This window comes from Gopherus evgoodei, chromosome 3 (assembly GCF_007399415.2).
Source record: "Gopherus evgoodei ecotype Sinaloan lineage chromosome 3, rGopEvg1_v1.p, whole genome shotgun sequence".
NCBI lineage: Eukaryota > Metazoa > Chordata > Testudines > Testudinidae > Gopherus > Gopherus evgoodei.
In genome coordinates this window covers 65410248-65437619 of record NC_044324.1, presented here as the reverse complement: position 1 = coordinate 65437619, position 27372 = coordinate 65410248, and the positions used below count along the sequence as shown (strand labels likewise).

Sequence of the window (27372 nt, the reverse complement as noted above, 5' to 3'; positions counted from 1 at the left end):
TCTGATCAGGAGTTGGGAGGTTTGGGGGGAAACCCGGGCCCGCCCTCTACTCTGGGTTTCCAGCCCAGGGTCCTATGGATTTGCAGCTGTCTATAGTGCCTCCTGTAACAGCTGTGAGACAGCTACACCTCCCTGGGCTACTTCCCCAAGGCCTCCGCCAAACACCTTCTTTATCCTCACCACAGGCCTTCCTCCTGGTGTCTGATAACGCTTGTACTCCTTAGTCCTCCAGCAGCACACCCTCTCAGTCTCAGCTCCTTGTGTCTCTTGCTCCCCACCTCCTCACAACGCACTTCCTCTCCTCTGGCTCCTTCCCATCTGACTGGAGAGAGCTCCTTTTAAAACGCAGGTGCCCTGAGTAGCCTGCCTTGATTGGCTGCAGGTGTTCTAATCAGCCTGTCTGCCTCAATTGGTTCTAGCAAGTTCCTGACTACTCTAGTGCAGACCCTGCTCTGGTCACTCAGGGAACAGAAAACTATTCACCCAGTGACCAGTATATTTGCCCTCTACCAGACTCCTGCACCCCACTGGCCTGGGTCTGTCACATTAAAGATAACACACTTGTGATATATGTTGTGCACTACAAGCTGTTTCTGCGCATTTACCAACACGATTTGGAAAAGTAATAAGAAAAGCCTCAACATATTCTATTTCAAGTTACTCACTGTAGTTCTTGATATGCAAGAGCAGCTTGCCTTGGATGCTCAAGACAAAAGAATGCTTCGGAAAACCTTCGTACCTGAAAGATTCCAACTATTACAATTAGCAAAATAAGAATTCTTTTTTACACAGAAAAATCAATTTAAAAAAACAACAACATTGCTATGTCACAATGTCAGTGTCGCACATGAATAAATAGTAACGTCATCAAGTCATCAATTTCATGAACAAGAATGTCAGTTGATGTGTCTTTTTTTTTATCACTAACAGATTAGGATTGGGGCAGATACTGGTTTTGAATGGGAAGCACAGTCTTGAACAAATAGGGCAAATGTAACATGGTCAAGTTGCCTATCTAGACCACATAACAGAGACATGAACAAAAAAAATTAAGATAAATTTGAATAATAGGAAGTTTAGTTAATATCATATGAGCAAGTTTAAAATGTATGATGGTTATCCTCAAGAGTGGAAACTCATCAAACATTCTCAATTCATGAGAATGCAGCAGGCCAGAATTATACAAGAGTGTGTAATTTGACCTTTTTCTGTCCCAGATTTCAAAGTGAGAAAAATATAGTAGATTTTACATTGCCGTTACCATTGCTTCTGTAGTTTACAATGCCAAAAGTGCTGTGCCATTAATGATTACCCATTAAGATTTAGTTGTCAAAATACATGAATAAGCAATACAATATTTAGTTTTTTTTACAGCACAAAGGATCTTATATTTACCTACTGTAAAAATGCAAGAATGAAATATATGCATTAATTTAAAAATGGAGAAGTTGGAACTGTGGAATATACAGTATCTATTACATGTAAAAATTACAGTAGTGCAATGTTAATATTCCACGTCAGTACACAATAGTCAGGAACATTAGATCTCCCACATTGCACATATCATATATTAAGATATGCATATAGTAGTCTAATCAGTTACCTCAAGTCTTACATAAATGTAACGTGGGTAAATTAACATTGTTATGAGAACTTTTAGTTTCGCATCTCCTCACTGCTGTGTTCAAACACACAATTTTAATGCTGCATTACAATAGATTTTACCTAGTTTGGTTGGTTTTAAAGGAGATGCAGAGAAAGGTGTTGGGGTATAGAACAGCAGAGTTTCGAGCAACTCTGTATGCTATTATCTTCAGCACAAACATGTTTTATTTACTGGATTATATAATAATTGTTAAGAAATGTTTGAAATCACTCGGCCATCTAATTTGTGCTTGTAGCTAGTCTGTTTAACAATATTTCTTGCTACTTTCTCTTGCCCATCCCTCTGAGTACTTGATATACTCATGATCTCTCTTTAGATTATACACTCTTCAGGGCAGAAGCTGTCTCATTATGTATTTGTAGAACTCAGTGGGCCCAATTCCCAATTGATTACCCTGGGTGCCACCCTTCAGCTACACACGTACACCAACAATCAGAGCTACATGCAATACAAGGAAAATCTAGTCAAGCACTGAGTTCTACAGCATGGGATTATAGCACTATGCAATTCATGTGTACTCGCAGGCAATATTTAAAATGAAAAGCCAAAATGACTTTTTGGTTTATGCGTAAAAGCCCATTTAAATGTTATTTTCCCTGCCAATAAGTGTTTCACAATAATATTTCTCAGGGAGAATTAGCCATATGTCAAAATCTGATTTCAAGTTTCTGTCATAGTTTTTTTAATGGAAAAAATGAAAAAATATTTCTTCCCAGTTGCATAATTCAGAAAAAGAAACCCCCCCCACAGGATTTGAGTCACTTTAACCACAAAATTCACCTTTAAGCTATAATCAAGCATGAAAAAGGTTCAACACAAGGGAAAGTTTTTTAAAAAGTTATGGGGAAACGAAAACAGCAGGTTAAAAAGGAAACTGCATTGCAAACTTAACTATGGCTTTTCTTATAGCTTTTACCAGCAGAGAAAGCTCATCTATTTTTCCTGTCACATGGAATCATACTTAAATGATACACAAATGTCCCTGTGTGTAGAAGTAGACTTTCAGTTATAATCTCTCTTCTTAGATCTTAAATTTGCTCCTCTGGAAGCATCAAAGCAGATCTTGGCTAGTTGGTCTTTGTTTTTATCATCAGACAAACCACACATTCCACATCATTTCTGTAAGAGTTTGCGCTCTTTGTTCTGGAAAAATGGTTAAAGCATAGTCTAACCCAGAGATAACCCTTAGAAGGAAAACTTAGCATGGCCTGGGAAATATGGAGAAAAGATCATGTTAATAGCCTTCCTCGGAAGTCTGAGGGAGAGCTTGGACGGGTGTTCAAATAGGAAAGGCATAAATAAAACAAAACAAAAACTTCAATGAGACATTCCAATCAAACATCAAGTGAAAAGTTCTTTAGACAGAAACTAACTCTTCCTTTTTATCATAGGATCTGGCCTTTTCACACGAATCTAGGACCAGCCTACCTGTGACAGGCTCCTGTAAGGGAGAACAAGCCAACTCAGACCCACCTGGAAGTGGTAGGTTTATTATTATTAGATTATGGTAGCACCCACATTCACAGAATACAGTAAAACAGTGCCTGCACTGAAGATCTTGAAATTTAGGAAAGGAACCCAGTGCATCATATTAATAAAAGTGATATTTTTCAAATTATCCAAAATTAAAGTACAATTGATTTTTATCCTAAACCAGTGATTAGAAATGGTGTGTGTTTGTGGGGGGCTTTTAGTGGGTTATAGATTGTGGTGTGTGTAGGGCGTTGTAGTGCGTTATAGATTGCTGTAATAAGCCATAAAATCAGTGTCTCTATTTGGTCCACGATTTTTAGTGTCTAGCAAAGTTATGAATTTAAGCTTCCAGATGATGTTCGAGTTTCCCTTGAGGATGAGAACTGACAGGTCACATATAGAGTGATCGCTTTGTGAAAAGTGTTTACCCACAGGTGATTTGGTGTTTTTGTCTTTTCATCATTGTTCTGTGTGAATTCATTCAAGACCATAGCGATTGTCTCGTATCACCCACACAGATGTTATTGGGGCATTTAGTACACTGGATGAGGTACATCACAAGTTGTGATAGGCATATGCAGGACCCATGAACCTTGAAAGATTGTTGTTGTTGAATATAAAATTGTTGTGGGCGAGGATGAAATGAATGAGTTTGGGGATGTGTTTGAGGTGGTTATCTGAGTGTTGTCCATTGCCTTGAAGATACTTGAAGCAGGCAGCAATGCCACCATTTTGACAGATGGTGGTGTATAGGGATTTATCACTGATGTAATATATATCTAAGATACATCAATGATATTTTCATGGGTCCTAAAACAGTGCACTAAATGTTTCAGTAACAACTATGTGGGTGAAACGAGACAATTAATACACTTTTGAATGCACTCTCACAGAAAAATGACAAAAAACACCAAATTACCTGCGGGGAACATTTTTCACAAAGTGCATCTGACTTCTCAGTTCTCTCATCTTCAAAAGGAAACCTGCACAACACCCGAGAGCTTAAATTCATAATTTTGCTGGTCACAAAAAATCATGGACTGAATAAAGACATTGGATTTATGGCTTATTACAAAAGTGTTACCCACAAAATGCCCCCCCCCACCACCTCCCACACCATTTTTTTCCCTATGACTAGACACAAGTTAACCGGCCACTTCACCTTGAATGGTCTCTTACAATATCTGTTAACTACTTAGGCTGAACAATATGCATTAACTACTTATGTTAAACAACCTGTTCCACCTTGTATTTAGCTGTGACACTCAAAATACATTTCCCAGACCCAAAGAAGAGCTCTGTGTAAGCTTAAAATCTTGCCTCTTTCACCAGCAGAAGTTGGTCCAATAAAAGATATTACCTCACCTACCTTGTCTCTCTAATATCCTGGGACCAACAGAACTACAACAACAATGCATTATACACAACTGTTTATTAAGTGAATTTTAACACTTATGAAAGGAGCTGGAATAACAGCTCTAGACAGTTCTCTGTATATGCTGTTGGCAAGCTTGATCCAAACTGCCGCAAACTTGACTTAAAGGGATCAGTACTTGGGATGCAATGGTAGTTCAGCCTCCATGTCTCATTGATGCTTGACTTTTATGTAGAGACTACAATAACAAGGGTATCAACTAGTGCCCAATATCCATGAGGAAATGGACAGATTATCAACTCATTTAATACATGACACCTACCAACCAGCTGATGGCAATGACTTTCTCTCATTACCAACTGTCAAGGTATTTTCCCCCCAGTTTGAACTTTAGCGTCCAAAAGTGGGGACCTGCATGGACCCTTCTAAGCTTAATTCCTAGCTTAGATCTGATAGTGCTGCCACCAGCCAAAATATAGTGTTTGGCACACTTTCTGTTCCCCCAAAACCTTCCCTGGGGAACCCAAGACCCAAACCCCTTGGGTCTTAAAACCAGGAGAAATAAACCATCTCCCCTCCTTTCCCCCTCCCAGACTTTCCCCTCCCTGGGCTACCCTGAGAGACTACACTGATCCAAACTCCTTGGATCTTAAAACAGAGAGGAATTAACCTTCCCCCTCCCTTCCTTTCCCCCACCAATCCCTGGTGAGTTCAGACCCAATCTCCTTGGGTCTTAAACAAGGAAAAAAATCAATCAGGTTCTTAAAAAAGAAAGCTTTTAATTAAAGAAAGAAAAAGTAAAAATTATTTCTGTAAAATCAGGATGGAAAAAGTTTACAGGGTATTCAGATTCATATAGCCTAGAGGGCCTCCCTCCCCCTTAGCCTGAGATTCAAAGTTACAGCAAACAGAGGTAAAAATCCTTCCAGCAAAATACACATTCACAAGTTAAGAAAACAAACGTAAGACTAATCCACCTTTCTAGCTAGTACTTACTATTTTGAACATGAGAAACTGTTTCAGAAAGACTGGAGAAAGACCTGGTTGGACGTCTGGTCCCTCTTAGCCCCAAGAGCGAACAACGAACAAAACAAACAGCACAAACAAAGACTTCCCTCCACCAAGATTTGAAAGTATCTTGTCCCCCCACTGGTCCTCTGGTCAGGTGTCAGCCAGGTTCACTGAGCTTCTGAACCCTTTACAGGTAAAAGAGACATTAACCCTTAACTATCTGTTTATGACACCAACTTTGGATGACTTCATAATAGAGACTTAGCTGTGAAAGGTTTTGTACTCTGTTATAAATCATTTAACATGAAGTCCCCCACAATTGTGTTTTATGGTCCTCTAATAAGAACTAAATAAATAAAGAGGAGGGATCTTTTAAAAAGAATCCTATTATTGTGGAGAACACATTGCTGCCCAGAGATGCGCAGGCAGGCAATGTGAGATTCTTAAAATTTTTCTTTTCTTAAAACTTTTCTTAAAATTTTAGTAGGGACATCAGGTGGGAAGAAATAGTTCCAGGATGTGTTCAGGCCTACCAGAAGATGTCACTATAGAACAAAAATTTATCATTACAAAATGTTTACATACTAGATTGATTGATTTATATTAAAAAAACAAACGCTCTAATTTTAAATCATTTTTTCACATAACCTATTTAACCAAAAAACTCATTAACTGTACATTGTAACTGTGTACACACAAACTCTCATGCAACATGACTATAGTTATTTTTGTAATGCAGCAATCAAAATCTGTTGCAATTTTTAACTCAGAGGGATGATGTCTTATTAAAGGTAATCTGCAAGAATTTTAAAAAATAAAATAAATTACGTGTTGAATGTCTCCAACAACAAAAATTCAACACAATTGCTTCAGAAATATTTATACTGCAATATCAAGACATACAATGAGCATAAAAAACAGACCCGGATGTCTTTGATAAACACTAGTATTTAGTGCATAACACAAAGTGCTATATTGTGCATCCCAGAATTAGGTTTCAAGTACACAGTCAAACATTCTCTGAAATCGATACTCATAAATTTACTATTTCTTTTTAAATTTTAGGTCCCCATAACTCCAGGATTGTTGGCTGCTGCTCCAATGATATGTGAACAGCAGATTGTCTTCTATGGACTGTAACATGAACCAAAGTTTTCTGCTCAATCCTGCAGCCAACCTATATGGGGTCAATAAAGTGGACATGGATTTTTGGTTATTTTTCATTAAAAGGCATGCGTTTGCACAGTGTTTCAGAGAAACAGTTTTTTTTAAAATCTGTTGATACAGAAAATTATAACAATCACCTTTGCAAACCAGTGCTCTATAAACTTAAAAAGCTTCATTTAACTGCCGCCTACAAGTTGGCTCCAGGAGGGTTTCCTAGTTGATGGTACATCACCCAATTCATGCCCAACTGTGGCCAAAGAGCTAGACCAGGGGTAGGCAACCTATAGCACGTGTGCCGAAGGTGGCACAAAAGCTGATTTTCAGTGGCACTCACACTGCCCGCGTCCTGGCCACCGGTCCAAGGGGCTCTGCATTTTAATTTAATTTTAAATGAAACGTCTTAAACATTTTAAAAACCTTATTTACTTTATATACAAAAATAGTTTAGTTATATATTATAGACTTATAGAAAGAGACCTTTTAAAAATGTTAAAATGTATTACTGGCACGCAAAACCTTAAATTAGAGTGAATAAATGAAGACTCGGCACACCACTTCTGAAAGGTTGCCAACTCCTGAGCTAGACCCAACAACTTGAGTTTGTCAGGCCTAAAACAAAAAGAAAAGTTTAATATTACTTATGTCCTGCATTCCCCTTTCACCTTTGATGTCTGGATACTGCATCTACTGTGTGGGAACCTTAAAATTTTGTTTTAAAAATACTTGCAGATCACTTTAGAAAAGAGATGAGATTAGCTTAGTTCTTTTTAGCTATAAAAAGGGCCATCTTCAAGTACAGAGATGTCACTTCAGAAACATGGCAGAGTGTGCATCCCTCTGTACGACCCTACATTGTGGATAACACAGAATTATTCCATCCCAACTTGGGGATGTTAATCTGGATTTGCATCTCTGGGAATTATATTCCTGAAGCTACATTTGAAGATTTAAAAGTTTGGTTTTCTACCAAAAAAGTAAATTTGAGCAATGTTTATGCTCAAAAATGATTCTGAGGTCAAAAGTAGCTTGAAAGCACAGTCATTCCTCAACTTCAAAAGACAGAACCCAAAGCAGGACCATGTAGTAGCAAATGACTTTATTAGTACACAGTGCAAGTTCCTTTTAAATACATCATATCCCAAATGGATATAAAAAGAATATAAAGATAAAAACACTACTGTAAAACCATACAATGCTGTCAAAAATATGGAGGGGACCTCTACAGAAACTTTGTGGGACATTACAGTGGAGTGGAAGCTGGCAGGGATAGGGATCATGGGAAAAAATGTTTTTGATGATGTGTCTATCTCTACCCAGTTAATGGGGTGTTCAGCATATATGATGAAGTAGACTGAAATTACCTAAAATAAGTGCATCAATATTTAATTTTCAAAGATAACTGAGCTAGAAAGATAAAAAAAAAATAAAATCAGAGGATATTTAAAAACAAGATACTGCACATACAAATCATTACCTAAAATATTTTATCTTTAACATCAGGGCTGAGGTAGAGAAAAAATATTTATGTTTTTGTATTCTTATTATACACACAGTCTGTAAACATCGACATACTATCTGGGCTTTAATACAGCTATTTCTAAGTAAGAGCATCTTCCCCTTTTTGTCCAACCTCAGAAATAATTTGGAGGATCCTCACTATTGCTACTGATTTTAAGTGGAAGGTGCTCAGATACTACGGTGATGGGTGGCACTGTAAGACTAGGATAGATACATAGTTGGGTGGGGTCATCCAACTACTAATAAAATATCCTCCCTACAGAACGAGTTTTGCATCAAGATTCAAGGCTTAGTCTGTCCATGAAAAACCAGTTCCACAGCCATGAGTTCTTTCATTAAGAAGGCAGAATATCCAGCTCTTGTGTTAGGTATACCTTGGACTCAATCAAAGTGTCCCTGATAACTATAACTATGGGGCTCAAAGAGAAATGTTTTTGAGACAGCTGGGTCATAGGCCAGCCAATGCTTTGTAGAGGACTAGAACCTTGAAATGGACTTTATGTTGGATAGGTAACTACTGTAATGTATAAAGCCCTGGTATGATGTGGTCTGATGGGCCAGTGCTGCTCAGTAGATCAGCTGCAAAGTGTTTTACCAGCTGCAGCTTCCAGGTGACTTTTTGTTTATCCCAGATATAGTGCATTGCAATAATTTAGCATAAATATGACAAAGTCATGGATCACTGCGGTTAAATCTCATTCAATAAGGTCTGACACTGTTTCCTGATCAGCTATAAACAGAAGAGGTTTCTAGCTACTCATGCTATCTTAGAGTCTACACTCCAATTTTGCACATAACCTTGATAAAAGGGATGTAAAATACTAAACAGTTAAACCATTAACCCCCAGCCTGGCTGTCCGGAGCAGCCCCAGGCCAGCTGAAGCAGCCCCAGCCTGGCCCGCCAACCCCATCCACTGGGCCGGCCCTCCAACTGCATTTCCAGCTGTCCTGCCGAAGCAGCCCTGTCACCCAGACTGGCCGGCCAGAGCAGCCCCTCTCGCTTTAATCAGTTAACCTATTAAACAACATAATTATAATAATTTAAATGGTTAACTTTTAAAATGGATATTTACCTCCCTACTTGATAATTGAAGAGAGGAGGGAGAAAATATCTTCATTTGAGGTTCCGGTCATAGTTTTTGCTTATTCTTGAAAATATTTTACTCTTAACCAGCATCACCTTTGTTTTGCCCAAAATAAGCCAAGGCAGATGCTTTTCACCCATATTTCAGGTTGTTTCTGATTTGTCTCTTCTCTTCTAAGATTTCCCATAATAGGCTTCTCTCTTTAAGAAGTTATGAATGCTATCATTCCTTAAGCTGCACATTTTCATTCATGACTGGCAAGGAATGCTTACATGCAACAGCAAAGTACAATGGATAGACCAGCTAGGTAGGACTCCTGAAGAAAAATATATTATTCTGCACAACTGCTATCTCTCCAGTGCCTGAAATTTATCTTCTAAGCTGGCTTTCTTATTCAGAAATGTAATTAATTGCTGTTTTGTAGTAAACATATGTGTCTTTTAATTACCGTATATACTCGTTCATAAGCTGAATTTAAAAAAAAAAAAAGGGAAGCACCAGAGAATGGGATTGGCTTCTGAATGGTTACAGAGAGGGAGAGGTGGGACACAGCCCCTGCCCCCAACAGAGGGGTCAAGGAGAGGCAGCACAGCCAGAAGGGAAGAGGCGGGGCCAGAGTCTCTCCACTTCTGGCCACGCTACTCCCCCTCAGCCTGTGAACCAGCTGCAGCTCCGGGGCTGGCAGGCTGCAGCCGTGCCACTTGGCCCCGCTCCTCCAGAGCAGGCTGTGGCCGTGCCATCCGGGCACTGGAGCACGCTGCGGCCGTGCCACCTGACCCAGCCCACTGGAACATGCTATGGCCGTGCCGCCCGGTCTGGCCCGTTGGAGCAGGCTGCGGCCGCGCTGCCCAGCCTGCTGGAGCAGCTCCAGCCAGGTCAGAGACATCCTCCCCAGCCCTCCCCAGATAAGGTGGGAAGGGATGGTATGGGGAGAGTGTGGGGGTCCCAAAGGGATGGTATGGGGAGAGTGTGGGGGCCCAAGGATAGGGGATTTGGAGGGTGGTCACAGGTTACTCCCCTGACTCCTAGCTTCTCCCTCTCAAAAAAATTCCCCACCAGTTGCTGTCCTGGCCCATCACAGTAAGCAGCTGGCAAGCCGGGACACTTTGTTTACTTAGGTTTACCTCCGTGCCTGCGGACACTCGAGGTAAACAAACCATCTCAGCCCACCAGCGGCTTATCCTGATGGCCCAGGAACCAAAGTTTGCTGACCCCTGAATTATAGGGTCGGCTTATGAACGGGTTATAAAAAATTTCCATTTTTACTTATCCATTGGGGGGGAGGGCTGGCCGATAAATGAACAAGCTTATGATCAAGTATATAGGGTACTCTTAAAATCACATTTCACCAATTAGCATCAATAATTTAATCCATAATTATAAATGCAGTACAAAAGATACATTCAAAGTTCTACTCTTCTGATTTTCACAAACATAGCAGAAAAAAGTAGAATTTGTTATCTCATTGAAAACCTACCAGTTTACAGATTAAAAGCTCCTCAATAACGCTTTAAAAGAATTTGTTCTACATCATGCTTAACTGTCAGGTTCAATACTTACCCTCAGTGTGTGATGTTCTTGTGCTAGTAAAGCTGTGACTTCCTCCTGCAAGGTAATGATCTCTAGAAATTGCCCCCACAGAGCCATCAGAAGAGAGCAAAGCTGTGCAAGATTCATGTTTATAAGTTCTGCCAGTTCATCAGGATTTTCCATTTTCTGAAGTTAGGAAAAAATATTCTTACTAAATCTATAAATGCTTGTTTATAAATGTTGCCTTCACATGTACACAAAACTAATGAAATAAACTCAGTTTCATATGGTAACATATTTACCCTTACAATAATTCTACAAAAAAAGAACTCTTAAATTAAAGCTTTTTTGTCCAAACATCAAAAACAATTCATTTCATTTAAAGTTACTAACAGAACACTTTTTGTGTGGTTTCAGATATTACCCTAGAAAGTCTTTTAGAATCAGGTTACATTGTCTTAAATTACAATAAGAACTTGACTCGTGTCAACTGTAATTTTAAAATGAAGGCCAGGTTATATCCACTGTACTTGGTAGAGTTCTAAACTACAGCATCAAGTACAAAACTAGGAATCAGGAATTAGAAACATGACACTAACAAAACTTATGTCACAGCCAATGATGGGCATTGTGAGGATAAAACTGAGATACTGATGCTCTTACAACTAGTTTAAAACGAGAGTAGTCTCCTCTCCAGAACTGACCCCTGATTATGACTGTGTGGTACTTGTATTTTTAAGTCAGTTTGCTTCCTCAAGCCCCACTCTCACGAGGTGTTAATGACCTCATAGAACCAGGCCCTCACAAAAGAAAGACACACAGAAAATGAGTCTTTCCCTCTTCATAGTTTACTGCATCCCTCGGATAGTCTCTTGTAGCATGGTTCCATTAGAGTTAAATGTAATTTGAGTGCTAGGGATGGTGTCTTTGGTTAGTATTCCCCACAATAAGGGATCTTAATATTTCACTACTTTGTATATTTTTACACTAATCTAAACTGATCTCAAAAATACAGCACCATACATTAAAATTGATATTGGACCAGCTGCATGTTCTTGAAGCCCTACTATAAACATATGAATGGCAGGAGAAGTGGTAAGAGAAGGTAAGTGAGGTGAGAAATGACCAAGGTACTGAGGCAAAGGTTTTAGCAGCTGAGTTTGTAAAGAAAGAGCTGATTTTGGTCACGTTACAGAGAAAGAAGAATCAAGAATTACATGTAGTGTGATAATGCACAAGTCCTCCCTTCTTCAGTTCCTTCCCACTATTTGTTGCTCTCATTTGACATTTTGTCTGAACTTTAGGCTGCATGTACTTCAGGGCACAGCCCAGGCTGAAGGAGGGGGAGAGGCAGGATAAAGGCAGCTTCCATCTATCTCTGTGCCTCCAAGATTCTGTTTTGGGGGCTAATACTGACCATAGTGTAATTTAGAGAAGTCTAATGGGTTGCTCTAATTTTACCTGGCTGGTTATAGGTTGTTTTGCAGAATTGGGCAGAACTGCCGAAGCAGAGTGTGCTCCAATCACCTCCTTTCTTGCCCCCCAACCCTGCCACATTCTGACACTGTGAGGCAGGCAATTTAGGGCTGCATCTACTGGTCCTATATGCTGCTCTTCCCCAGGAAGCTCTTTCTGACCTCTGTAAACCACTGTAGCAGCATAGAAATCATAGCAATGAAGGCTTAAAAGGGACCTCGAGAAGTCAGCAAGTCTAGCCCCTGAGCTGAAGCAGGACCAAGTAAATTTAGACTCTCTCTGAAAGGTGTTTGTCTAACCTATTCTTAAAAACTTCCAGTGACAGGGATTCCAAAACCTCCCTTGGAAGCATATTACAGAGCTAAACTACCCTTCTAGTTAGAAAGCTTTTCCTAGTATTTTACCTAAATCTCCCTTGCTGCAGATTAAGCCTATTACTTCTTGTCATACATTTAGCAGACACGGAGAACAACCTATCACAGTCATCTTTATAACAACCCTTAACATATTTGAAGACTTATCAGGTCCTCTCTCAGGGCTGGTCTACGCTACAAGGGGAAATCGATCTAAGATACGCAACATCAGCTACGTGAATAATGTAGCTGAAGTCGAAGTATCTTAGATTGAATTACCTACCGTCCTCACGGCGCAGGATCGATATCCGCGGCTCCCCATGTTGACTCCGCTACCGCCGTTCGGGTTGGTGGAGTTCCGGGATCGATAGGAGCTCGTTCGGGGATCGATATATCGCATCTAGATGAGACGCGATATATCGATCCCCGAGAAATCGATTGCTACCCGCCACGTAGCCAGAGTCTTCTTTCCTCAAGACTAAATATGCACAGAGGTTTTTTTTAAACCTTTCCTCAGAGTTGTTTTTTTCTTAACTCTTTATCATTTTGTTGCTTTCTTCTGGACTCTCTCCAGTTTTTCCACATCCTTTCTAAAGTGTGGTGCCTAGAACTTGATACAATACTCCAGCTGAAACCTCAGCAGTGCCAAGTAGAACTGGACAAGTACCTCCCATGGCTTACATAAGACACTTCTTTTAATACACACCAGAATGATGTCAAATTGTTGATTCATATTTAATTTGTGATCTACAATAACACCCCCCATCCTTTTCAGTAGTACTGCCACCTAGCCAATTATTTCCCATTTTGTAGCTGTGCATTTGATTTTTCCTTTCTAAATGTAGTGCTTTGCACTCATCTTCATTGAATTTCAGACCAATTCTCCAATTTATCAAGGTCCTTTTGAATTCTAATCCTGTCTTCCAAAGTCCCTGCAACCTCTTCCAGTTTGGTGTCATCTGCAGATTTTATAAGTATACTCTCCACTCCATTATTCAACTCATTAATGAAAATACTGAATAGTACTGGACTCGGAACTGACCGTTGTCAGACCTTACCAGATACATCCTGCAAATTTGACAGTAAACCATGGATAAGTACTCTTAAGTAAGGTCTTTCCACCAGTTGTGCACCCACTTTACTGTAATTTCATTTAGACCAGTGGTGCTTAACCTTTCCATACTACGTACCCTTTCAGAAATCTGAAAGCCTGAGCCCCACTTCCTGGACTGGAAGCATGTAACGTAGCTTCATAGGCCCCCCTGTGGTGTGGGGCCCAAGGCAATTGTCCTACTGCTACACCCTAATGCTGGCCCTTCACTGCAACCCCATTAAATCTGTCTCGCAACCCCTTAGGGGTCATGACGCTCATGCTGAGAAACACTCAACTAAATGAGTTGATGTACTCCTGGAAGACCTCCTGCGGACTCCCTGGGGTATGCATATTCCTGGTTGAGAACCACTAGTTTAGACCACACTTCCCTAGTTTGCTTATTAGAATGTCACATTGGGACTTTGCTAAAAGCCTTACTAAAATCAAAATATATCACACCTCTACTGCTCCCACTGCTGCTCCTCCCGCCTCCAATTCATGAGGCAGTAACCATGACAAAGAAGCAAATTAGGTTGGTTTGGCATTATTTATTCTTGACAAATCCATGCCGGCTATTCTTTATAACCCTATTATCCTCCAGGTATTTACAAATGGATTATTTAATATTTGTTTCCAGTATCTTTCAAAATATTAAAGTTTAGGCTCACTGCTGGTAATTCCTCTTTGTTCCTCTTTTTAAAAGACACACTATGTTTGCCCATCTCCAGTCCTCTGGGACCTCACCCATCCTATATGAGTTTCTCTAAGATAATTGTTAACAGTTCCAATATTCCTGCAGCTAGTTCCTTAAACACACCTACGATGACTTCATCAGGTTCTGCTAACTTGAATGCATTTAACTTATCCAAATAGTCTAACTTGTTCTTTTCCTATTTTGGCTTCCATTCCTTCCACTTTGTTGTTAATATTAATATAGTGTTCAGCACATAGGTGGCTGGAATCTGGTCTTGTGGAGTGTTTGTGGGGAGGGTGTAAGTGTAAAACATCCAGCACGCTTTTGAGGGCTTAAGGAGTAAATAATTCAAAGTAAAAAACTTCACAGAGATTTTAATCCTGAGAGATAGGAAAATATTGGTACTTTCAACAGTCAGAAAAAAAGAAAGAGGAGGAAAAGATAAAAGGTTCCATTTGGGGGAAGATTAGATTAAGATGACAGTGGGACAAGCCAAGAGGAGATATCTTGGAGACACAAGACTAGAGAGAAAAGACAAAGGACAGAGATTTGGTAATCATTTAGGTGAGGATGAGAGAAGAGATGGGGAACAGAGACAGAACCTCTAAGAGATACTAATGGATAAGAGAACAGGGGAAAGGAAATGATGAGACACCTCTGAAGAAGATTACATGGTGATTACTGCAACGCAGGGGAAGCCAGAAGAATGCAGAGGTGAGGAAGGTAAGAGAGGATCTAAGGAAGAGAGGTGTGGTCAGCTATGCCCAAAGAAAGAAAGACATGAAGAAGACTACATAAATTTAAAAAGCTTTCAGTATGTGAAGCAATGTTGGCCTGTGAAACATTTCCTAGTGGTCCAGAGAGAGCTGGCTAGTCACATGGTGCTGACTTTCCTTGTTTCCAGCTTTCACATCATATTAAATACAGGAAAAGATTTATTTTTAGCTAATGTTTCTTTTTAATTTAAGCTATACTACTGTATTTAACTGCCTCAGTTATGCTATTGAGAAAGAAGGGGAAAGTGCACTGCATATTCCTGAATAACAGGGGAGATGGACCACACTAAGAAAATATTTGTGAACTCCTGCTTTAAGCTTTAGGAAAGGAAATACAAAGGCATACTTGAAATTGTGTGTGTATTAGCAAAATAAGGAAAGTTGAGTGAATGAAAGCAGTGAGGGAGACTGGGAGGTTGGGCAGTTGTGGGATAGTAGAAGGAAAACATCAGAACCTGGGGAGGAGGTAAAGTAGAAGAAGAGAAAGCTGTTGAAAGAAAATCTTGTTTTTTTTAATTTTCTCAGATTCTAGGCAGAGAAGGATTAGAAAGAGAAGACATCTTTGAAGAGAGTAGAATGTAAAGAAGCGTGGTAGAGTTTGGCAGTGAAGAGTCCATTTGAAGGAGAAATATTATCAAAATTAAGACTGAGTCAGTAATCTTTTGCATTTCAAACATCACTAGTAACCATATCTCTCAACCTGCCACAATCCATAAGTGGGATACAGTATCTCTTGGAATGAGCAAGAAACAACACAGAAAATAAATTACCAAAATCAATAATTTTTCTCTGCAGCAATCTATGAAATACAGATAGAAAATAATTTGCTTTTAACTTATTTTACATTTGTTATGAATAAAAGACAAAAAGTACCTTTACTTCTTCACACAGTTCTGTAAGGCGAGCTTCTACATCTATGTTCTCTGGAAAGATTAGGATGCATATGCATGAAATTATATTTTACCAAATTCAGACCCATATTTTCCAACTTGTAGAACAAATCAACTTCCCCCATAAAGCAATTTAGCTAAAAAGACTCAAAGAAACCTTGATGTCATTTAAAGTACCACCATTAATTTCAAATCTATTACATTTCAAAATCTGAGCTACAACGTTTCAACTAATTATTAAGACCCCAAGTGTCTATGTTATTGTTTCTTTTTATTTTATAATTACATTTGCCTGTTTTTTTAAAAAATCTCTCCTGTAGCTGTTTGAAAAACTTATAAAAACAATAGGAAATGAGTAACTGACAACACTGAGGGAACAGGGACACATGGTATGCTGACAAATACCCAAAGAAAATCTATTGATAAAGAGAGAAAAAAATTTCCTTTGATCTTAGTAACCTTAGATATTACCTATTACAACTTAAGGTAAAATAAGTGTGATTTTTAAATTGATATCCCTTTAAAGTAAAGCAGCATAATAGCATGGAATTGACATTTGTATTTTAGTGATTTGAAGTTCATGATTTAAATCAAGACTACAGTCATGATGATGCAATCAGATCAGTGTGGCTGGACCCCTGCACAGCATCACTCCAATAGGACTCATTCTCATGGACTGGATTGCAGGATCAGGGCCTAAAGGTTGATTACATGATGTACATTCCTTATTTCAGGTAACACAGGCCTTGATCCCCTTCTAAATGTGAAAAACTAAGCACATAAGTAGTCCTGCTCAAGTTAGTGGGATTGCTTGCACACCTAATACTCACACGTGTAAGTGTTTTCTGGAGCTGTTCCACAGTTATACGCAGTTATTTTCTGAACTTTATAAATTGTTCATTTTTCTCAACTAAAGAAAACTTCTGGACTAAAATGCTTTCATATCAGTAGACAATTTTTGAATAATTAAAACTTTATTCGTTTAAGAAGTCTGAGTAGACACTGTTTTATATGTACATAAGCATTTGTATTGTACATCTAATGTATATATAATTTTTATATATATTTATATACTTGATAGTGTAAAAATAAACATTTTGCATAAAATTTTCTAAGGCATCTAAATGACTTAAGAGCCTAAGTCTAACTAGAAAAGGGTCTTATGCATTTAAAAAAAAAAATCTTTAAAACTATACTTTTAAATATCTGCCAAACTGATGTTATCAGAAATATTGCAGCTCTGAAATAAATAACAATTAGAACTATTTTGTCTATACATTTGGAATGGCAGTATTTTTCTTTTGAAAGAGTTTAGAGCATAATAGTAGAATCTGATCATGTGCAGGGCTGAGAATGGGACACAACCTATTTAAATAAAAAAGAGGGTAGCAACTGAATGCCAAGAACACTTACAAAACAACTGCATATCTCTCACCTACTCAAAAATAATCTATTTTTAAAGAATTCTCTCAGATGAAATACCTTGTCAAATAAGTTGGCCAGGCTACCAAAGTTACCACTTTTGTTACCTTAATTCAAATTATTCAAGGTATACATATTTGTTCAAAAAGAACTACTCTTTATCATTTCAAGTTGTGCGATTACACAATATTGACATGATGGCAGCTTGAAATTAGATCACAAAATGTGGATGACTTATTTATAAACATATTTCTACTTTTTGGAAATTCTTATGTGCCATCTTTACTCACACTGTTTAATACGAATGAAGTTAATGGTGAAATTAACAGGACTGTTTGCAGAGTAAGGCCCAGTTCTTACAAAGATTTATGCATGAGCCTCACATCATAAACTCTCAACAGTCTCACTGATTTATATTGCCAGGAGATAATTTATTTCTTCAATTGTCCTTGATTTTCATGATATTGTAGGTATTTCAAAAAATGGAATACCAGATAACTACCCTAGACTAATCTGTATACAAACACTAATTTAGGGAACATTCTGCCATCTTCCTTCAGGCTGCATGAATAAGGATGGCAGAATATACCTCAAAATTAATGCTGTGTTCAATTTGTATGGTTAATTCCATTTTTGAAACATTGCAATATCACAAAAATGAAGGACAAATGAGAAAATACATTCTCTCATGGAAACATATGAGTTAACACAAAACTTCCTGTTATAAAATTTTTAGGATATACTTAATATTTACAGAATGACAAACATCGACTTAATTTATATCAATGGATTTCTTACAATGTTTTAGGTAAAAATGTGTTTAAAATACCTATTTTAAAAAAAGCTTGAAAGTAACATCAAATGACCTAATCTACATAACTAAAAGCCTATTTCGTTTTGAGAAACCAAGCTTTCAATTTGTAGTAATGCAAGTTGTCAGAAACTTGCAAAAACCAGCAGTTAAAAACAATTACATACATTCCTATAATCTAAATAGCTGATAAAGATAATTATCCCATCCTCACAACTTAAATGAAAATTTGTCATCTGAGATATATTTTCAGTTGTGTGTAGTACCATGCAAATTCAGTTACTTGTGAAAAAAATTATTTGGCTTATTCAACCATCATCATGCTGAAGGCTTAAAATGCATGTCAACTGCAACCCAAAATTGATTTTACATCCCAGTTATAAAACTTTGAGGAACAAGTTGAAAGATGAAACTGAAACTGTAATACTATAATTAGCTGAATATAACTAACCTTCATACCACCTTATAAAGTAAAATATTCTGTATCAGTAATGTTCATCCAGCAATGATTTGTTATGATTTTGCTGGATCTTTGGTTACAAAAACAATAAAAAATTCCAGACAAAACAGAGTCATAATATGCTAGGCCTATTAGAAGTCTCTGCACTGCCATGTAAGAGACCTGCAACTGATTTGTGGACCAGTTTCTCTCTCCCAACATCTGAGCTGGAGTGTGCTACAATATCATTCTCCCCCGACCAATTATGGAACAGTGCTGACAACCTCCAAAGAGAGAACAGCTGCAATTTAAGCTTTGAGAACTGGTTGGTTTAGAAATAAGAGAAAACAAGTCGGGAGGCTCCCGCAGAGACATGGAAGATTACCCAGGAAGAAAATACATTCATCTTTATCATTTAGAAATTTTAAGTTGTACCAATTAATGAAGCTAAATGAAATTCTTGTTTTCTCCGGTTATTTGATTTCAAATCAGCTGAAGCCATTTAACTAATCAATCACTTCTATTTTATTAAACAGAAAGAAACTAAACTATGTATCAATAGTAGCTCATGGTACTGATATACAGTGCTAGATTTAGTCCAGCCACTGTTTTCACTGGAGTTCCACACACTTGCATCAGGGTTGAATTGGTCCTTAGTTTTTTTGCTCCTCCTTAAACCTGAAACAAAAATACTCTGCACTAATCATAAAAATCTAAGGGATTATATCACCTGCTTTAAAAACATACCTAGATAGGCGTCTCTCTGGGTTCGTGGATATTTTCTTCTGAGAAGGCGTTCATAAAGGACCTGCATGCTGGCCTTGGCTAGTTATAAGGATTGCACACAGATGACTAGTTACTACACTCTTTTTTTTTTCCAATCTGTGCTTATTTGCCTTAAAGTTAGTAAGAAAGTTTATTGCTAGCCTAGAAATTAATGCAATTAGAATAGAACATTAAAGCATATAATTTTAGTAAAGTTTCTAGATTAGGTGTTAGTCATGATGTACATTAAGGATGTTTTTGAAATTTTCTAATGCCTGTTTTGTTTTTTAAAAATGAACATTGATTAAATGCTAACAATTAAGTTTATTTATAAAGTCCAATAGTATTTTGCATATGCTGCTGCAAATACACTTTGTTTAAAAAAAATAGATCAACATTTTTAAATGAATAAAAATGTACATCATAGAATTAAGTGAACAAAAGAAATAAAATTAAAGCAAGATAAAGACATTTTATTTAAAACAAAGAACAACAATACTTTTTATGAGATCTAAAAAGGATTTAGGATTTTTTCCCCAAAAAGCCTATTTGAATCTCAGATATAATATATACTTTACCATGTAAAAACTCAAGATAAATAGTAATAACAAATGACAAAAATAAAACATGCATGATAGTATGTGAAAATCTAGTGTGCAGGGTTTTTTTTAATTTTCACAGAAGTGCAGTTGTCTCTGATTATTGCTAGTTTTTAAAGAGAAAAGTCCTTGTCCTTAGCTATCAGTAATGGTTATTTTCCAGAAGCAAAAAGTGAATAATGTTAGCAATGTTAGTATCTGTATAAACTGCTTTAGTCACTGTTGTCATATAAACAGTCCAGATATAGGTATATACACAATATAACAGAACTAAGAAAAAAAATTCACAGACAAGAAAAAAGAAAAGATATTAGCATACTAAACTGTAAAGACTGAGAAAAAATTAAAACAGAAAATATCATCAATAAATAAAAGATGAGTCAATTGTCAAAGCACTAAATATATTATTTTTGATTATTTCTGTTCAAACTTGCAGAATCTCAAGGTAAATTAAGATTCTGAAAGTAAATATGAGCCCAACCCACCTAACACTATGGGACTCTTTTCACTGACTTCAATGGGCCTTGGATGATACTCTACAGTTGTATTATTCAAATCCCAGTTTCTATTTTATTATATATATTTTATTTTATACAATGTGTTAGGGAACTGAAGAAAAAGCTGTGATTCATTCAGGAGTTCAATCTGGAGTTTCAAGTAAGTAATTTTGGTATTCTAAGCATACCTTTACATAAAGAGTAAAACCAATAGATACTATTTGGCACATAAGGCGTTTCCTTACTAAAAGCTGAGTCATTCACATAAAAAGGGTGTTCCCCACCACAGGAAGATTAAAGTAACTGGCACACAATATACCCTGCACTGTGACTATAAGCACTGATCCTGTTCTTGATTATAGAAAGCCTAGTTTCTAGTGTAAATGGTACTTTAATTAACATAAATATTTATGCAGGAAGAAAAAGGCACTATATCAAATAGATTACAGTAGAACCTCAGAGTTATGAACACCAGGGAAATGGCGGTAGTTCATAACTCTGAAATGGTCCCAACTCCGAACAAAATGTTATGGTTGTGCTTTCTAAAGTTTACAACTGAACACTGACTTAATACAGGTTTGAAACTTTACTATGCATAAGAAAAATGCTGCTTTCCTTTTTTTTTTTGGGGGGGGGGGAGGGGAAGGTTAGTAGTTTACATTTAATACAGTACTGTACTGTGTCTGCTTTTTTTTTTCTTTTGTATCTGCTGCTGCCTGATTGTGTACTTCCAATTTCAAATGAACTGTGTGGTTGCCTGGTCAGTTCGTAACTCTAGTGTTTGTAATTCTGAGGTTATACTGTATTTATTTATGTATTTATATAATACTTTTTTTTTTCATTTTTTGCCAACTTTTCATGTCTCAAAGTCCTGCATGGTAAATGCCTACTGATTACTCATCCTGTAATGTTAAAAGACATAGCTAATTAACAATAGTGGAAATAGTAACCTCTATCTAACAACATACTCATGGATTCAAAATGCCCTTCTCTCTCCCCTTTTTTTTGAAAGCCAAAAAGTTTTGATGTTCAACACAAACATGCTTGACATAAACTCTAGTGGTCTTTGAGAATGCCAATGTATTATCCCTTTACATCTATGCCATCTTTTTGGTTCCACAACTCAAAACAGAGATTAGCTTAGTACTAATCTTGCATGTTAGAGTATGTCTTTACTTAAAATGCTACAGCATAGACATTGCCTACACCAATGGGAGGGGATCTCCCATTGGCACAGGTAATCTCCCTCCCCGAGAGGGACCTAGCTCTGTTTACACTGGGGGTTAGGTCTGTATAGCTATGTCTCTCAGGGGCATGGATTTTTCATACCACTGAGAGACAAAAGATATACTAAAGTAAATTCCTATTGTAGAACAGACCTATTATTAGAACTATATTTTAAAGCAATATTTCTTTAGCTCCATTTGCAAAAGGTGACTGATTCAAACTCTAGTCAGCCTCTTTAAAGTCAATAAAATTTATTGAGACCCCTTGTATGCTTTCTCATCGTAGAAATATGTTCTCTAATGGTTCAATTTTAATCATGATAAGAAAGTGGCTACTCTTAAAACTAAGTGTAATCTTACTGACTGTTCAGTTACATAGATTTAGTGTAATCTGTTTTTCCAAATTCCAAAGGTAATTAATATTATGTCAATTTAAGAGCGTACAGCCTTTAAACAACAAAAAATTGACTTAGAAATAATTTCTTCCTGAGGCCTTATTTTCAAGTTTTCCCCAGGATGTTCTTTTCAAATCAAAACTTAAAGCATTTAGAATTTTTTTAGAACCAAACTTTAAACTTACTTATATACAACAATCCTGATTCCTTACAGCATGCACATAGGCATAATATAGTATTTAGACTAGGGCGGGGATTTGCTTCAAATATTTTTAGTATTAATGTAAATGATTTGAAAAAGCTACAAGAAAATAATTTAATCTCATGTAAAGCCAGTTTTTAAATCTTATTACCTTGATGACAGTATTTTTTGTTATATTTCTGATCATTACTATAAGACTCATCTCAATTCCAGTCGTAAAATAGCAGGTGCACAACAGATGCAAAGTGTAAGTTGAATTATATTTCAGTCAAGAAGAAGGGAGAGAAAACAGGTTTTTCTAAGGAGCACAGCAAGAAGACAAAAAATATCTTTGTGATAGAAAATAAAAGTGATTTATTTTCTTGTGTTCAACATACCCAGTTCTATTTGGTGAGAGGAGGGGAGCTCCTTTGCTATCATGATGAAATAGCTGTGTAACCCTTTAAATGCAAGCAGCAAACTGGCACAAAGTGTATAGTGGAGATTGTAGGCATGATTCAGGAAGGACTCCGCAATCACAAAACTGCAACCCTAAAAAAAGGATTCGTATACATATTAATCACATACTATAAAATTGCATTAGCAGAATAACTAAAAAGATTTTCTACAGATCATCCTCCACCCCAAACTCATCTGAAACTGAAACTCATTCATGGACCTGCAATTTCCACTGGAGTGCAATCTCACAAAAAAGATAAACATACTAAATTAGGGTGGTCAAGCAATTAAAAAAAATAACCACAATTAATTGTACTGCTAAATAATAACAGAATACCATTTATATTAAAATGTTTAGATGTTTTCCACATTTTCAAATGTATTGATTTCAATTACAACATGGAACACAAAATGTTCAGTGCTCACTTTATATTTATTTTTATTATAAATATGTGCACCGTAAAAAACAAAACAAATAGTATTTTTCAATTCACTTACTACCAGTACTGTAGTGCAATCTCTTTATCATGAAAGTTGAACTTACAAATGCCAAATTATGTACAAAAAAATAACTGCAGTCAAAAATAAAACAATGTAAAATTTTAGAGCTTACAAGTCCACTCAGTCCTACTTCTTGTACAGCCAATCACTCAGACAAATAAGTCTGTTTACATTTGCAGGAGATAATACTGCCCACTTCTTGTTTACAATGTTACCTGAAAGTGAGAACAGAAGTTTGAATGGCAATGTTGTAGCCGGTGTTGCAAGATATTTACCTGCCTGATTTGCTAAAGATTCATATGCCCCTTCATGCTTCAACCACCATTCCAGAGCACACATGCGTCCATGCTGACGATGGGTTCTACTTGATAAGATCCAAAGCAGTGCAGATCAATGCATGTTCATTTTCATCATCTGAGTCACATGCCACCAGCAGAAGGTTGCTTTTCTTTTTTGGTGGTTCGGGTTCTGTAGTTTTCACATTGGAGTGTTGTTCTTTTAAGACTTCTGAAAGAATGCTCCACACCCTGTCCCAATCAGATTTTGGAAGGCATTACAGATTCTTAAACCTTGGGTTGAGTGCTGTAGCTATCTTTAGCAATCTCACATTGGTACCTTCTTTTTTGCCAAACGTGCAGTGAAAGTGTACTTAAAATGAACAACATGTAGGGTCATCATCCGAGACTGCTATAACATGAAATATATGGCAGAAAGCAGGCAAAACACTGAGCAGGAGACATACAATTCTCCGCCAAGGAATTCAGTCACAAGCTTAATTAACTCTTTATTTTTTTAATGAGCGTCATCAGTGTGGAACCATGGCCTCTGGAATGGTGGCCAAAGCATGAAGGGCATAGGAATGTTTAGCATATCTGGCACGTAAACAGCTTGCAATGCCAGCTACAAAAGTGCCATAAGAATGTCTGTTCTCACTTTCAGATGACATTGTAAACAAGAAGAGGGAAGCATTATCTCCTGTAAATGTAAATAAACTTGTTTCTCTTAGCAACTGGCTGAACAAGTAGGACTGAGTGGACTTACAGGCTTTTGTTTTTGAGGGCAGTTATGTAACCAAAAAAAAATCTACATTTATAAGTTGCGCTTTCATGATAAAAAGATACACTATGGTACTTGTATGAAGTGAACAGAAAAATACTATTTCATTTGTTTATCATTTTTACAGTGCAAATGTTTATAATAAAAATAATATAAAGTGAGTACTGTACACTTCGTATTCTATGTTGTAACTGAAATCAATATATTTGAAAAAGCACAAAATATTTAATAAATTTCAATTGGTATACTATAGTTTAACACTGAAATTAAAACTGCAAATAATCACAACTAATTTTTTAAATCATGATTAATATATTTGAGTTAATTGCGTGAGCTAACTGTGATTAAATCAAGAGCCCTACACTAAATATTTTAAGTTTTCTATAAAAGGGAACTTGAAACATATATCACAGCCTTTTGGTAAAATTCTTCCCTTTATGTCATGTCACTAGGTATAGTAAAGTGCCTTTAATTAAGTTTGCCTTTTATTACCATTCAGAAAGAACTATTACCCAATAAAAATCAGAAATATTATAAATAAAATAATCAATAATATTCTTACATCTGCTGATAATTGTTTTGTATAGTTATTGCCGAAGACCACACTTTCAAGAGTAGGAATCACAGTGTCCCTCTGCTGTGCTGGTGTGTTCCTGTTTAACCAAGTATTCTTCATGGGACGAGGAAAGCTGCCAGAACCATTTAAAAATAGAGAAAAATATCCACTTGATTATAAACACAAAGTGAACTGAATACATGTAATAAGGAGTGTGTGCCACAATTATTTATCATAGTAGCAGAAATTCTTAACACAAATCATTTGTGTTTTTCATGAAAGGCACAGGGAATCAAGATATTCAGGTAATTACTGGTTTTGAGTACCTTCTTATAACAACTGCAAAGCTTATTTGTTGAAAATTTCTTCAAAAGTATTTAAAGGGACACTTTGGGTAATTAGATTTTTAAAAGTATTTACAAATATTTCTGGGTGAACTGGTAACATTCTGCTCCAATGATGACTATAGCAACTTGAAAATTACTGCTTCATTTTAGTGTCTCTTTTCACATTATACTGAGATGAGATATAAAGTTAAATTGCTCCATTCACTCACCACTGTAAGAGCCAAAACTGGGAGGAAAAATTTGCACATACAGAACACCAGCAAACTCAAAAATTTTGCCAGTATTGTATAAAGGTGCCATGGAAAAATATTATCCCGATTCTCTGAAAACATCACACATACAAATAAGAATAGTTTTTGCTAGCAAATATGAAATTTGTGCACCACAGCTAAGGGGACGCTGCAGCTTAAATAATAAATTCACATTCCTGTAATATTGTTTTGCAGACTGACATTTACACGTGCTCTTTGTGCACTGGAACTCATGAGGAAGATTTCAGGGGAAGAGAAGGAGCTGGCATGTAGTATTTGAAGATTCGGAGGAAAGCAAAGAAACATAATTTAAAGAAAAATCTGTGTTTAAGAAACAAAATAAATATTATTAGTGTAATGCTGTTTGTTTTTCCATCCATTACACTTGTTTTTGGTGTATTCTGTAAACAAAAAAATTTGTGATTCTTCCCCCACATACACCTCACACCCCCATATGAGGAACAGTTTAAGAAACTTGGGGAAGGTGTCTGAAGACAGAATCTGTTGACTCCTACAAATTTAGGAGACTAGGCAAAGGATGGCCAATAAAAAGGAAGGGCAGATGTTAATGCCACTGTGGCAGTCACAAGAACCTCAAAGAAAAAGGCCAGGGACAAGGTCAAGGGCAGCAATGACGGCAACCGCAAGTGCACTAACAGCAGCTGCTGCAGGCACCTCCTTATCTATTGGCTGTTAACCACAGTCAGCAGTTAAGTCTTTTGGCTTCTGCATTTGAATCAAATAGTCTTTTTGCAGTAAATCACTACGAGTAGATGAGCCACCACTTTCTCTGACTAGTCTGCAGCATAAATTGCTGTATTGCAAGAGAAAGTATAAAAGTCAACTACTAAGGTCAAAGACATTGACAGAATATATCTACTAAAAGAATTGCATCAGAAAAGAACTTCAATAGTGTTTCTGAGTTAGTTCCAGACTCAGCACCACTGTTGACTTGTATTGTAAAACTAATAAAGCAGATGTAGTCAGTGTCACAGACAGAATATATATTCTAAAAAGGAGATGGTAAAAGGAGGATAATCTTGTTGTTAAGATGCTGCTCTGAGATTTTGGTAATCTGGGTTCAATTCCCAAGCTCTGTCACAGACTTTCTGTCAGAATTGGGTTGGTCACTAAGGCTATGTCTACACTGCACACCATGGGTGCCAGAGACCAGGGTACAGTTAACTCCTCACTTAATGTCATCCTGGTTAACGCTGTTACGTCGCTGATCTATTAGAAAACATGCTCATTTAAAGTTGCTCAATGCTCCCTTATAACATTGTTTGGCTGCCGCCTGCTTTGTTCACTGCTTGCAGGAACAGCAGCCTGTTGGAGCTAGCTGGTGGGGGCTTGGAACCAGGGTGGGACGGCAGCCCCCTATAAGCTCCCCTAAGTTCCCTGTGCGGCAACTGCCCAGCAGGCCATCAATTGCCAGGCCGTTCTGGTGTCCCTCCTCCCACTGCCATGTGCAGCTCCTGCGCTCTGCCTTGGAGCTGCTCCCGGGAGCCTCCTGCTTGCTGTGCAGGGGACGCAGGGGGAGAGGGGTGCTGATGTCAGAGTGTCCCCCTGTCCCTGCTCCTGTATCCCATCTCCACAGAGCGGTGGGGGACACACAACAGGACTCAGGATGGAGGGAGCTTGCTGGCAGCAGTTGCTCTCTCAACTTGCTGATCTCCTTAATAAGGCAGTGTGCTTAGAGTGGGGTCAGAGTACTTAAAAGGGCAATGTGCGTCTCTGTCACACACACACACACACACACA

At 37.4% G+C, this 27372-nt stretch overlaps 1 protein-coding gene across 1 annotated transcript in view; it reads right to left on the bottom strand.

Moving 5' to 3' along the window:
• Positions 1-27372, bottom strand: part of FAM135A (family with sequence similarity 135 member A) — a 166978-nt gene that overhangs the window by 68375 nt on the left and 71231 nt on the right. The window contains 6 exon segments of the mRNA XM_030555687.1: positions 666-739; positions 10856-11011; positions 16091-16140; positions 19527-19604; positions 22841-22994; positions 25021-25147. Of these exon segments, the coding sequence (XP_030411547.1) occupies positions 666-739; positions 10856-11011; positions 16091-16140; positions 19527-19604; positions 22841-22994; positions 25021-25147 (639 nt within the window).